Source organism: Hoplias malabaricus, chromosome 1 (assembly GCF_029633855.1).
Source record: "Hoplias malabaricus isolate fHopMal1 chromosome 1, fHopMal1.hap1, whole genome shotgun sequence".
Classification (NCBI taxonomy): Eukaryota; Metazoa; Chordata; class Actinopteri; order Characiformes; family Erythrinidae; genus Hoplias; species Hoplias malabaricus.
The window spans coordinates 21,478,210-21,491,174 of record NC_089800.1 but is presented as its reverse complement, the minus strand read 5'-3'; the positions used below and the strand labels follow the sequence as shown (position 1 = coordinate 21,491,174).

The window sequence follows — 12,965 nt, the reverse complement described above, 5'->3', positions numbered from 1 at the left end:
TCAAGCTTTTATTATTTTTAAAAATATAACAAAAGGGTCATATAACAAAAGAGTTAAAATATTGTAAAATATTACAAACGTGGACCGCATGGAATATAATCTGCTATTATGTATATTTTGTCTTTATAATGTTTACACCTCAGCTATTAAAAGAAATATCAAAACGCTGTTTAATAATTTGTATTTCTGCTTAAAGCTCCAAGACACATACCACATCTCTGCTTTTTCAAATAACTGTTTAAAAAGTGGGATTTTTTTCAAGACATTATCCGGCACTAAATATAGCAACCCTTGGAAAAACATTGTGTGTTCTGTGTGTTTATGAATATAGGTTGACCTACGGTTTAGCCTTGGTCTTAATAATGCATGTGCATATAACCTGAAACACCTGCTGACCCTCACACACACACACACCCCTAATTTGTCACCCAATAACCAACACACCCCACCTGTTCTCACAGAAAACACACAAACCCTTCCTTTTCCCCATTTCTGTCTCTGTCTCACTGTCTTTCACTCCCTATTTCTCTCTCCCCATGATTAATAGGGGATTATTTCTCCTATGTAGGTAAACTCAATCTCTGGCATCACCTGTCCTGCACCTGTGATCGCCGTGACAACAGGCCACAGTCGCACAAAGAGGTGTGAATGTGGGAAAGGCAGAGCAAGGGAAGACTGGAGCAAATTGAAAAAAAAAAGACATGCGGATGTGTCAGAGGGGGACAATGGGACAGAGGGGGGGATTATCCTCAAACACACAAATGATCTAGACATGTTCTTCCACCGCTCTCTCATAGCTGCTGTTGTGAGTTTGTTGGTTTGCTGGTAAAATCAGTCAACATAATGAGGAATTGTGGTGTGCAATCTTTGACAAACAACCTCAGTTTAACAAATATTATTAATCTCTGATTATATTGATTTGATGTGCAGTGAAAGGTCACGTTGATGGATTGGGTTTAAATATTGTAGGCCAGCTGTTAGTTAACAAATTAGCCTCCACTACTAGCTAATGTAACCTGTGGAATTTACTAACAAGGGATTGGCTGACAACACATTCATATTATGTCTGCAATGCTAATGAATTTTTGGACCTCTGAAACATTCTCCTTCCTTCATCTTATTCCCTTTTTCCCCAAACACTGTCACAACATTAAAACTTTATATTATAACCCCAGAGTTCTGAGTTTTACCAGTAAACAACACAACTGCATCTATACACTGTGTGCAAGTCTACAATCAACAGATTTCAAAATATATTTCTTAATTTCAGTCGATGCGATATACTGAAAAACTGCAAAAAACTGACAACAACACAACATCACGGTCAAACAACCACCTATTGGCTTTGTCAGTACAATTCAAAAAGCATTAAAGAGAAAAGTACTAGAGCCTAAATCAACAGAAAAGAATAAAAATATTTCTTTAAATACTTTTAAAAGCATAGACCACTATTCAGTGTTTAATGACAATGAGGAGAATTTTCGATTCTGTGGTATTAGCTAAGATGACCTTGTGTGTGTGTGTGTGTGTGTTAATATGTTACCTGTGAGCAGAACTAGGGCGGACAGGCAGGAGAAGGCCGGTAAGTCCAGGTTCAGACTCTGAAGGTTGGAACTGAAGTCTCTGATGGAGTCGAGCCATTCTCCAAAGCCTCGCAGACACTGCAGCCGGTGGAGCACGAGCCCTGTGCAGAAAACAAACTTCTCCTCTGCTAACAACGACCTGAGAAAGAGAGAGGGAAATAGGGAGCGGTAGGAGTTAAGTTGATGAAGGATTGTTGTTATTTATTCAGCTTCAAGGTGCCGTTTGATGGCTGAGGTTCAGTCACCACCTTTCATCTTTTAATTAATCGCCACATTTCCATCACATCCTCCACCAAAGGGATGAGATATCGGTTTCCATTTCTGTCTGAGATTCCATATTAGCGCTTATGCACGTGTACATATACGCATGCCAATCGCCAACCCGCTCTCATCTCTTCAGCCATAAATCTGAGTCCTGATTGGATGCTAAAAGTCTGTATTCAAGTCGTTGTGCACGGAAACAATTACCATGGTGACAAATGAAAGCCAGCGTAGGGAAGCACACATCAAAAGATCGGAATGGACTTAATTACGTTTGAGCTCTCCCAATTACACGTTTAAAACATTCCTGAGATTTCTCCCTCCTCAGACACCCCCATCTCTCCCTCGCTCCTTCTCTCCCTCTCCTGCTTGCTGTCTTTCTCTCTTCCTCTCTGTCTCTCTTTCTTTCAACATGGGACAGAACATAAGTTGCTGAACCGAAGTTTCATTTGAATGACGGACAGCTGCACCATGTCGGATCATCTCTGATACTGTAATGGCTTTTTATTTTCTTGTATTCTTACACGTTTAACTTTTGCCTACTTTCTCATCATCCGTTACACTTTTCTACTCTTCTTCTTCCCCTCTTCTCACTACTTGTCTTTTTTCCTATACTTCTAATCCTCTGTTCTTCCCTCCCTCCTCTCCTCTCCTCTCCATCTTTTCCTCTCATCACTTCTCTTGACTACCTCTTCACTCCCAACCCAGCAATTTTCGGTAGAAAAAACACTCCTCATTTTTCCCGTGGAGTACTTGGCTTCTGGTCATGAGCTGTTCTTCATTAGCTCACAATTACTAAACACACACGCGCTCTCAGACACAGCGGGAGAGGAGGTGAGTGCAGGAGGAAAGTGGGCAAAACTGAAAAGAGCAAGAGAAAAAGAAAAGGAAGCAACATAAAAATCTTATCTTTCTAATTCTGAAGCCCTGATGGGCAGTGAACCAGAACATTTGTTGTTAGGGAAATGACCTTGCACAAACATGCACATAAACACAAGGCCCAGGGCTGGTGAGTGTAAAGAAATGAGAATCAGTGACTATTGAAACAGTGACATGAACAAAAGCTTCTTGAAAACCACATTTTTAATGTTTGCGTCAGAGCGACTCACTCAGTGACTTGTTCATTCATTTACTATCTGTGGTTTTGCCATGTGCACTGATTACAAGTGTGTGTGTGTGTGTGTGTCAGACTATGTGAATGAAGGAGTGTTCTGAATACATACTGTCTGTGTGTGTGTGAGGGAGAAAATATGGGCTCCTTTACTGAAGGAATATGTTGCATTTACTGCCATTCTTTTCTTTACGTACAATACACTTAGAACATATTAAAAAAAACTAAAATAAAAAAAAAAAAACATAATAAAAAAAAATAAATATTAGTTTTATAGCACTTACTAAAAAACGATTAATATTACTGAATTACTGAACTGAATGTATGTTCTCAATAATTATTGGACGTTACTGAATAATTAATAGTGTTTAATGAATATTTAACTGTAGTAAAAGTAGTTTATTAATTAATTAAAAGCAGTTACTTTATATTTGAAAGTAGTTACTGAAAATACTATTAATACTAAAATATTCACAGTGTTTTTTGAATAACTGCAAATACCTGCAGAGCAATTCACAGCAGTATCTATTAGTAACTGTATATATTCTAGTAGAGAAATCATTCTTAGTAGTTACTGAATTAACAGTAGATTACTGAATATTGTACACACGTTGTTACATAACTCAGAGAAATGATCCGTTCTTCTTAGGTCTATACTCTTTATTATATATTTATATCTTTACCTGCTCAGGGACTAAAGGTGGTATCTAAAAAGAAAAGCATGTTTTATAATTGACGTGTTTTGCCCATGGATTAATTGGTATAAATTAATCAATAGACATTATTTTTTAAACTAATTAATTATTATTATTTGAATGACAATTTTAAGTTTGTGTGTTTACCTAAAGGAACAAGTTTTAAGGTGTGCTTTGTCTCTGTGTAAAGTCTGGACAAGTGTGAGTTTGGTGAGCATGTGAGTGACGTAGGCCCGGATGAATCCTCCCGCTACAGTGAGTCAGAACCCCAGCCTGGAGCCCCCTACTGAGGCTGTGACGCCACCACCCACTGGCCTCCCTCCCTGCACCTGCTTCCTCATAGAGAGAGAGAGAGAGAGAGAGAGAGAGAGAGAGAGAGAGAGAGAGAGAGAGAGAGAGAGAGAGAAAGAGAGAGAGAGGTTTCTTTGCTGGTTAAATAGGGAGAAGAAGAAATGACTGAACCAAAATACGAAGAAAAAAAATCACTTCCTGTCACAACGCCACTGAGTCACTTGCACACAAACAAATCTCGCTTGCAGTTTGAAAAGCGAGATGAGACAAGCCTCTTACAACCACACATCAGTTAACAAACGTTAATGTATATGTGGTTCTGTTGTATGTGTGTTATGCACACACAAGAAAGGATTAGGATGGGTTGCTATCCCATAAATTTAAACAAGTGAATGCTGAGGGTGGTCTGTGCCGTGACCATAGCAACCGTACAGCTCACTGAGGGAAGAGGTCAGTGTCTGGAAAGAACTGAAGGTGCAATCTTTTAACTTTAGTCTCATCATAATCTGGGCTAAACATTTAGTCCATCCTGAAGGCATTTAAAAATGTTAAATGAAGATTTCACACAATGTGAGGAACTTCATCCTGTAACAGAATTCCTTTGGGCTTGTGACAAATGAGCTGCTTTTTGGCAAGACATTTTATAACACATTCTTAAAATAAAGAGGCTACAAAAGGTTCTTTGAGGGATGCCATAGAAGAACCATTTTTGGTTCCATTAAGAACCATATTTGCTGATGTGTTTAAATGGGTAAAGAACCTTTAGACCGAGTGATGGGTTTTTAAACCTTTAAAAGGTTCTTCACACTCACGCAGTCTCTTAAACAAACATGGTTCTGTACGGAACCAACTATGGAATTGCTCCAAGAATCCTTTACAGCAACTTTGTTTTTAAGAGCATAGACATCAAAAATGTGTGTGTGTGTGTGTGTGTGTGTGTGAGAGAGAGAGAGAGAGAGAGAGAGAGAGAGAGAGAGAGGACCTACCTGTTGGCCAGGCGGAGCACAAACAGCTCAAGGAAGGCGGAGTCTATGAGCAGGTTCTGGTCGTCGTGGTGAAGCTCAGAGAATCCGGGCAGTCGCTCTGCCCAGCAGCGTGTGACCTCCATGGAGCCGGTCAGCACTCTGTAGAACAACTGAATCTGCTGAGCCTCGGCCAGACCACCCGTCTCTACCGCACTGAACTAAACCGACAGAGAGAGAAAGAGATCGAGAGATTTAGCACGTCTTTACTTTGCCAGTGTAGTCAAATTACTTCAGCGCTGACTGTCAGGTTCAACAATACACCACAAACAAACCCCAATCGTGTTTTCCCTCTCTAAAGACGGATGAAATGAGACAGGGAGAATAAACAAAGAGATCGGCATGGTATAAGATCAGGGAAGATACAGAGGACTGAGAGATGCAGAGGAGAAGAGATAGAAGACGTTTGGAAAGGTACATTACATGTTACGCTTTTAAATTCACGTAATTCAATACATTGCTGTCCACAGAAAATGTTTCTTCATTTTTGTTGTTTTTAAATTTACTACATCATTCGGACACAGCAGCCTCCCCACTGTGTAAAAAAGTCATAATGAATTGGCCAATAGAAATGATACAAAATGACTGCGAATTAAATCTTTTTACATAGGCTTCCATTGAAATCCATTATTCTCCTGTAAACCTCACATTAAGTATATGAAATTTTTAACATTGTAATTGCTATAAAGACAGGTAGGAGCTTCACACACAAACACACACACACGCTCAGGCACCTGGCTGTAGTCCAGTTCCCGTGGTATGGACTGGGAGTAGGCTCTGACCAGAGCATTGAGCAGGCTGAGTGGGGGTGAGGGAGGTGACGGCTCAGGTTGGAGTGGACTCTTTGGTTTAGATGGTAGACGACCTCTCCTCCCCTTCAGGTTATCTGTGCGCACCACTGAACACAACACAAATACACACAGCTGCATTACTTACAGCACCCTGCAAGCTTAGAAACCCATACAAATGTTTTTCCAAAAGATAACACACTTGCTGGTTAATAGTAACATGTAGAACACTAAGCTTTTAATATGAAACCTTTCAGAACAGCAGTATGGCCCTCTTCTTCTCCTAAATATTAGTGTTACAGTGTAATTATAGTGTAACTAAACCTGTCTCTGTATGATTTTAAGGAAACATATTTTAGAATATCCTCAGAATCAGCATGTATATGATCAATACACGTGGACATATTAATCCACAAAAACACAGACCTCAAAACCTTAAACTGAAGCCTTTTTAAACACATTACAACTTTTAAGAATGTTCTCTTTGCTACAGTTTTCCATTATTTATATTCTTTCTTAGAAATACTGCAAACAGTAAAAATAAAAAAGAATGTAACATCAACAACTGAGATATTGGCTGCAGATCCGTCTACATACAGAAGGACAGAGAAAGCAGCAGGTGGTGGCGCAAACTGTCAGATGTCCTACAAACTCTAGAAAATAACTGAATGGTAACTGACTTCATTAATCTTTAATGTATTTGAAGGGTGCATTAAAATTGTTTTAATGAAAATGTTCCTCAGTTCCCCTGTCCATCTAACAGTGTCTCTAACTGACCAGTAGAGGGCACTTGATAGACGTGTCACTTTCCGAGTGGAACAGGCCGTTTAGGAGGAAGCCTGGGAGAGTGAACCTGTGCTCAATACAATTTCAAAACACTAGAAATAAAAGTGACTGAATTTACAACACGGTAAACAGTGTCCATCATTTTTCACCCGAAGGAAATATAAAGACAACAGTGAAATGTATTCATGTAAAAATGATGTACACATTGGAATCAAGTAAATTCATTATATTACTTCTCTCTATGTATCCCATTTGCACCAATCACCGGAGTCATGTTCATGTGAGAGGCTTCTACGAATTAACGTCCACAAAGCTCAAACTACACAAGCGGACATCAAATATCCCCATAAGCACAAACATGAAAAACACTGTGTGAAACCTATACATGCCTCTTGCCCTATACTATGTAATTATAACCTGATTGGCGAGACGGTGTGTGAGACTGTAATCCTGGTGCCGATAAACATCCCCATTATCGCTTAATTCATTCACACATTCAAACTAGAAGAGTGGAGCAGCTGAGCACTGAAGCTCTATTAGTGCCCATATCCTCCAGGTCTGTCTGGGTGCTTTAAATGATTAAGGTGACGGCCGTCCATCTCCCCTTCCTTGTCGTCCCTCTCTAACTGCAGGTCCAGGTAGGGTCATATGGCCTTGATAATTGCTATGATAAATAGTCAAGCAATGCCGCATCAGGGGGATAGCTATTTACTAGGAAGCCCCTATCAATGTCAGTACTGCCTTTGTGTTTGTCAGGGGACGGAATTTTGCTCTCTGCAGGTCCCATGTTGATGGAAAATATTTGGGACCATTTAAATCATTTAGTAAAACAAATAATATTGCATCAACATATTATGAAAAACATAAACTTTTCAGTGCATTAGCACATTATTTATGGGATCTCTGGGATTTCTGGGAGTTCCTACGAACCCACAAATTGAAACAAAAAGAGTCGTTCTGTTTTTGTGCTGCAGCCTAGGTAGAGCACAGATATTTTAGAATAGATATTTTCCCCCGAAGGAGTGTAGAGAAAATAGTCCTGAATAAATATAGAATAATATATATAACAGAGAAGAGGAAAACTGAGCAAAAATGGTTAACAAACAGAGCTTCTGCTTCTCACTCCTGGGCTCTCCAGCTGAAATAGCTTGTAGCTTGTTCTCATTTAAAGGAAAAGGCACTGCAAATGGTCTACTGAACAGGGCTGTGTTGTTTTACCTTTGTGATATTTTGACCAAATTATACCACAGATATTTCATTAATGCCCCAGAGAAACTTGTGGAAAATTAATATTATTTCTCTTAAGTGGTGCTTAAAATCATTTAATGTCGATTAAAAGAGGGATAAATGGTTCTGTTAGATTCTTAGAAGAACCTTTATAGAAAAGCTGGGTTGTATATCACTCACGTTTAACAAAATACCCCACAAGGGGTGCTGTTCACAATAGCTCAGGAATTTGTGAGGAAACTCAGCTCTAAGCTCTGTGTCTTTTAAGGTGTCTGAAGTGTAAATTGCCTGTAAGTGTTTATTCACTGTTTGAATTCCCACAGAAACCTATTTGTAATTTGAGATTTGAGTATTTTAAAATTTGAGTAATTTGAGTTTTGTAGCACTGTCGCTAATGCAGTTAGCCGTCTCCAGAGTTCGGAGATATTTAGACCTTAAGTCATCTGAAACAGCAAAAATAAGTCAGTGTTAACCCCCTATGGAGCAGGAATAGAGCTACATCCTCATCTCAGTTGGTGCTTTTCAGAGTTTGGAGTCTCTCCGTTGTCTAAAAATCTCCAGATGGCGTATCTCTGCCGTGAGCAGAGAGAGAGAAAGCCTAGCACCGGACCCAGACACTTTGTTTTTTTACCCATTTACAGACACTGGGGCTTCGTAAACACATTAGAGCGATTTCCAGAGTAAACCGACTGCAAAGCAGCACATGGAGAGGACACACACTCAGAGCTTTATATTCATTCATTCATTCATTCATTATCTGTAACCGCTTATCCAATTCAGGGTCGCGGTGGGTCCAGAGCCTACCTGGAATCATTGGGCGCAAGGCGGGGAATACACTCTGGAGGGGGCGCCAGTCCTTCACAGGGCATCAGAGCTTTATAGAGTTTTTTTTATTACAATCATGAACTATGTCTTTAAGTCAGGGCACACAACAAAACTAGCAAGGGTTCAGAATTGTGTGTGAATCTTACCTTCCTTTACCATGCCTACACTGAGACACTTCTGGAAGCGACAGTACTGACAGCGGTTCCGTCTCCTTTTGTCTACGGGACAGTTTTTACTGGCCAGACATACGTACTTGGCATTCTTCTGTACTGTCCTCTGCAGAGAGAGAGAGAGAGAGAGAGAGAGAGAGAAAGAGAGAGTGAGTGAACAACAAGCAAAGATTCTTTTTTTTGTTTGTTTATTTAACAAACCCCCCTTCCCCCCTTCCCTCCTTTCCTTAAGAATTAAAAAGAAGCTTCCAGGTCAGATTCTAATTACAATGTGAAAAATAAAGCGCTCAGGCCCCATCAGGATAATTAGATAAAAATTAATTTCCCGCCACGCCTGGCCTGCAGCGCGTGGCCGCTTTATTAGCGCGGATGAGAAGCTCCCGCGGGACACACACACACACACACACACACACACAGAGAGAGAGAGAGAGAGAGAGAGAGGGAGAGAGAGGGGCTCCGGGACCTGTTTTCTCCTCCAATGTGCACGGGCTTGGGTTAGTGATTATTACTGACCTTATTAAAGGGAAAATCAAAACTGACCACGTTGTAAAAGACACTGAGAGAGAGAGAGAGAGAGAGAGAGAGAGAGAGAGAGAATGCTATTATTGTAAACATGATCAATAACTGTAGTTATTTGTTTTTGTTGTAACTCCTGTTTAAATATTCTTTGTTCATCTTCACTGTTATGCTTTAGCAACACTAATTCAGTCATGCTAATAGTTTCTGAATTGAAAATTTAATTGAATTGAGAGAGAGACTGATGAAAATGAAAAGATGAGAGCAAGAAGTGAGAAAGATGGAAGACTGATAAAAAGAAAAAAATAGAAATGGAGAGAGAAAGGAAGAAGAAAAAAACAAAAGGAAGGAAAGGACGAAAAGAGGAGATAAGAAAGTGAGAAATAATAAAGAATATGTGAAGGAAATGTAGAAAAAAAATGTAACATTGTAGCCTGAAGTGTGTGTGTGAGAGAGAGAGAGATAGAGAGATACAAATATATTGTAAAGAGGAGGAGAAAAACTATCGTGAGGGGTTGATAGTACGAGAGCAAACAGAGAAAGAAATAGAAGTGTATTTCGAGTTGTTATGGGTTCAAACGGAGACACTGTGCTGCGTGCGAGCGCTGAGTTCCGCTGTGATTAGGATTAATGTACAAAACAAACACGGACAGAAAATTTAACGAGCGACATCTGCGGCCCGTTTAACCGCGCGGCAATAACGACGGAAACACGGCTTTCATTACCGAGCGCCAGAGGTTAACTTAGCTAGCACTGACACGGCCAGGCCTCGGCTTCGTCGGTAGGAAGGTGTTTCATTAGGTGTTCTACATTAACTGGTATTTACTTTTTAACCCGCTTTACGGCACTTTTGTGAGTCGCTCTAAACGTAAATGTGTTCGTGTTCAGTGTCCACCATTTTGTGTTTCTCCTCACCACATATTTCCCGCGGATTACTACCAGAGCGGCGCGTGCAGGAGTTCACAGTGTAGCCTAATGAAATGGCGGCGTTCAAATGTAGGCTATTTTTTAAAAATGTACACAAAATTAATAATAATAATAATACTTTATTATTATTTAGCGCTTTTCTAAAACACAAAGACTCTTACAATCAAAAGTACATACACAGATATGTAAAGAAATTATATTTGTTAACTTGTGTAGAATGTTTTAGTAATGAACAAAAAATTTAGGCCTGTTTAGATTTTTAGTTAAACCTTTTAATTTGAAAACCATTGTTTTTCAGACTATAAAGACCCCCTCTAGTAAAAAGATTATAGAAGACATTTCATGGTTTAGCATTTCCACTTTGAGTTCAGTGTAACAAAAGTCAATCAAGTTAAGACAGCCAGGGTTTCTGACACTAGGAACTAATGCCATGAACTTGTGGGATCTGCAGGGAAACGTAGGGGTAAGTGCAAATAGACTTGAGAACTAACATTTCATATATATATATATATATATATATATATATATATATATATATATATATATATATATATATATATATGTGTGTGTGTGTGTGTGTGTGTGTGTGTGCAGTATCTCATCCACACTATTGCAAAACAATGTCTTAAATACATATATAAAGTCTCAAGTATCTTAAATGATATTTCATGTAATAGCTTGTAATAGTCTGAGAAAGGTTTTTGAAGTATCAGATTTCTGGTTTTATCACCATTTTATCATAATTTCAGTGAACATTCACTTGAATGTTTTATATCAAAATACTGCCTTTGTGTACATCTTAGAAAATATGCAGAAACAGAAATATCAGAATAGTTCCCATCAACAGGTGAAGAACCTCTGTAATACACACTGTATCCACGTATACAGAAATACTCAGCTTCCACATGGCCTCAGTCACGTGACATCTCTCCTGTTTCTCTTAAATTAATAGGACACAGCTCGCGAGCTGGTTATGGACCAGTCTAATCTAATATGAAGGGCTGCCCCAAGCGCGCACACACACACACACACGCATGCACACACACACACACACACACACGCGCGCGCACACACACACACACACACAAAGGCACAAACATATACAAACAACTGCATGGTGTTTGATGGAGATATCTTGGGAGCAGCTACCAGTTAATCCAATTTACAGATTTTCATTTTGCATATGTCCCTCTGTTCATTTCCAAATGATGTTAATTCGGTCTCATTTAATTAAGAGGCAAATGAAGCAGAGTCAGTTCAGACACCAGCAAGCTGAGCTTGAGTGAGAAAATGAAGTTTTAAAATCTGCACAGGATTTTCATTAAAGCTTGTTCGGTAAATTATAACTGACACTGTACCTTTACACACACAGTGGCATTATGGGGGAGCAGTTCGGCTCTGTCCCTCAGTGACTAGACCCTTTAAAATATATACTGGGCCTCTCATATTGATAATATGACAAATATACACTCATAAGTCACAGAAAGATCCAGTTTCTTAATATCATGCACAGTTTTAAAAAAATGTTATGACTATTGTGGGAAACATGGCATACATTGATAACGTTAACCTGTGTGAAGCTATGTATTGATTTATATGTTTGCACAGCTTCCACATAAATAAAATACATCAAGGGCAATACTACCTCAGGTACATGTACACTATACAAACTCTGTTATGCAGTAGTGCCTATGTCTTTGTTGTGGAAAAGGCAAACACATTTGAATTAAATAAATAGAATACTGAAAACCACAAAAACATGTACACATGTAACACGCAGTACAATCACTGCAGCAGCACATTGCTCTTTTCTCTATGTTGTGTGTGTTTGTGAATTGTGATAGATTGTGCCACAGTGACTCGTGTCCATAAATAGATGTTTTATTTCTGTAGAAGCCACAGGAGTCTACTGGATTGAAATCTCATGACATTTATGAAATGGTCATATTTTATATCCCGGCACATAACGCAGGAGACTAGTGGTAACACATATTTGTATACGTTGATTTTATTTTATTGTTTTGTGTTTGCAGCACCAATGTCTGTACTTCATGAGTCTTATAAATACACCCCATCATTTCCAACCCCTCCCACCACACAAACAAACACACACACAATTTTGTATGCATCAATTACCCATTTATGCATCTACAAATGCAGGACACACTGTATATTGTAACAAACTTATAAGACTGAAAATTAGAGGTAGGTACCATGATTTAATTTCATTTTGTTGACTTTCTATAGTAAATCTGGCTCTGTCCAAAAGTAGGCGAACAGTCTGATACTGGCAGTGCACAAACCTGGCCTCATTGTCAGGATTTTGCCAGCTGTGTTCTGATCGGCTTTCTGTACATCCACTTATACACACTTTCATATATCATTTTGTACTGGCTCTGGTATTGGTCCGACATGAATTGCCTTTGCCTACACATCATGACACGATAGCAGAGATGTGATCAGTCCTTTTGTGTGTCAGTCAAATGTCTGTTTTTGCAGTAGAAGGTGGTTCTTGGCCACGTTATGTGGCAAAAGGTACCAGACTCCCCCTAGAGCTTTCCAAACCTTTACATACAACTGAATGTACAAGAGCCAAGCCTCATCCTAAACCTAACACTTATTTCAGTGAATTGTATAGAACCGTACTGCAGTGGTGATATGAATCAGGGGTCGCAATGTCCATATGTAAATATAGCTAATGTATTTACTATTCAAAACAACCAGTGAACTTAAACTTGTTTTCCAAATGTTAAGTATAATGTT

General features: G+C 39.1%; 1 protein-coding gene across 2 annotated transcripts in view; it reads right to left on the bottom strand.

Moving 5' to 3' along the window:
* nr4a3 (nuclear receptor subfamily 4, group A, member 3) overlaps positions 1 to 12,965 on the bottom strand; it is a 34,287-nt gene that overhangs the window by 5,507 nt on the left and 15,815 nt on the right. For both annotated transcript variants that reach the window (XM_066686666.1, XM_066686743.1), the window contains 4 exons: positions 8,736 to 8,865; positions 5,698 to 5,861; positions 4,928 to 5,124; positions 1,544 to 1,722 (listed from right to left, as the gene is read on the bottom strand). In XM_066686666.1, coding sequence (XP_066542763.1) covers positions 1,544 to 1,722; positions 4,928 to 5,124; positions 5,698 to 5,861; positions 8,736 to 8,865 — 670 coding nt within the window. The remainder of the gene's footprint in view (positions 1 to 1,543; positions 1,723 to 4,927; positions 5,125 to 5,697; positions 5,862 to 8,735; positions 8,866 to 12,965) is intronic.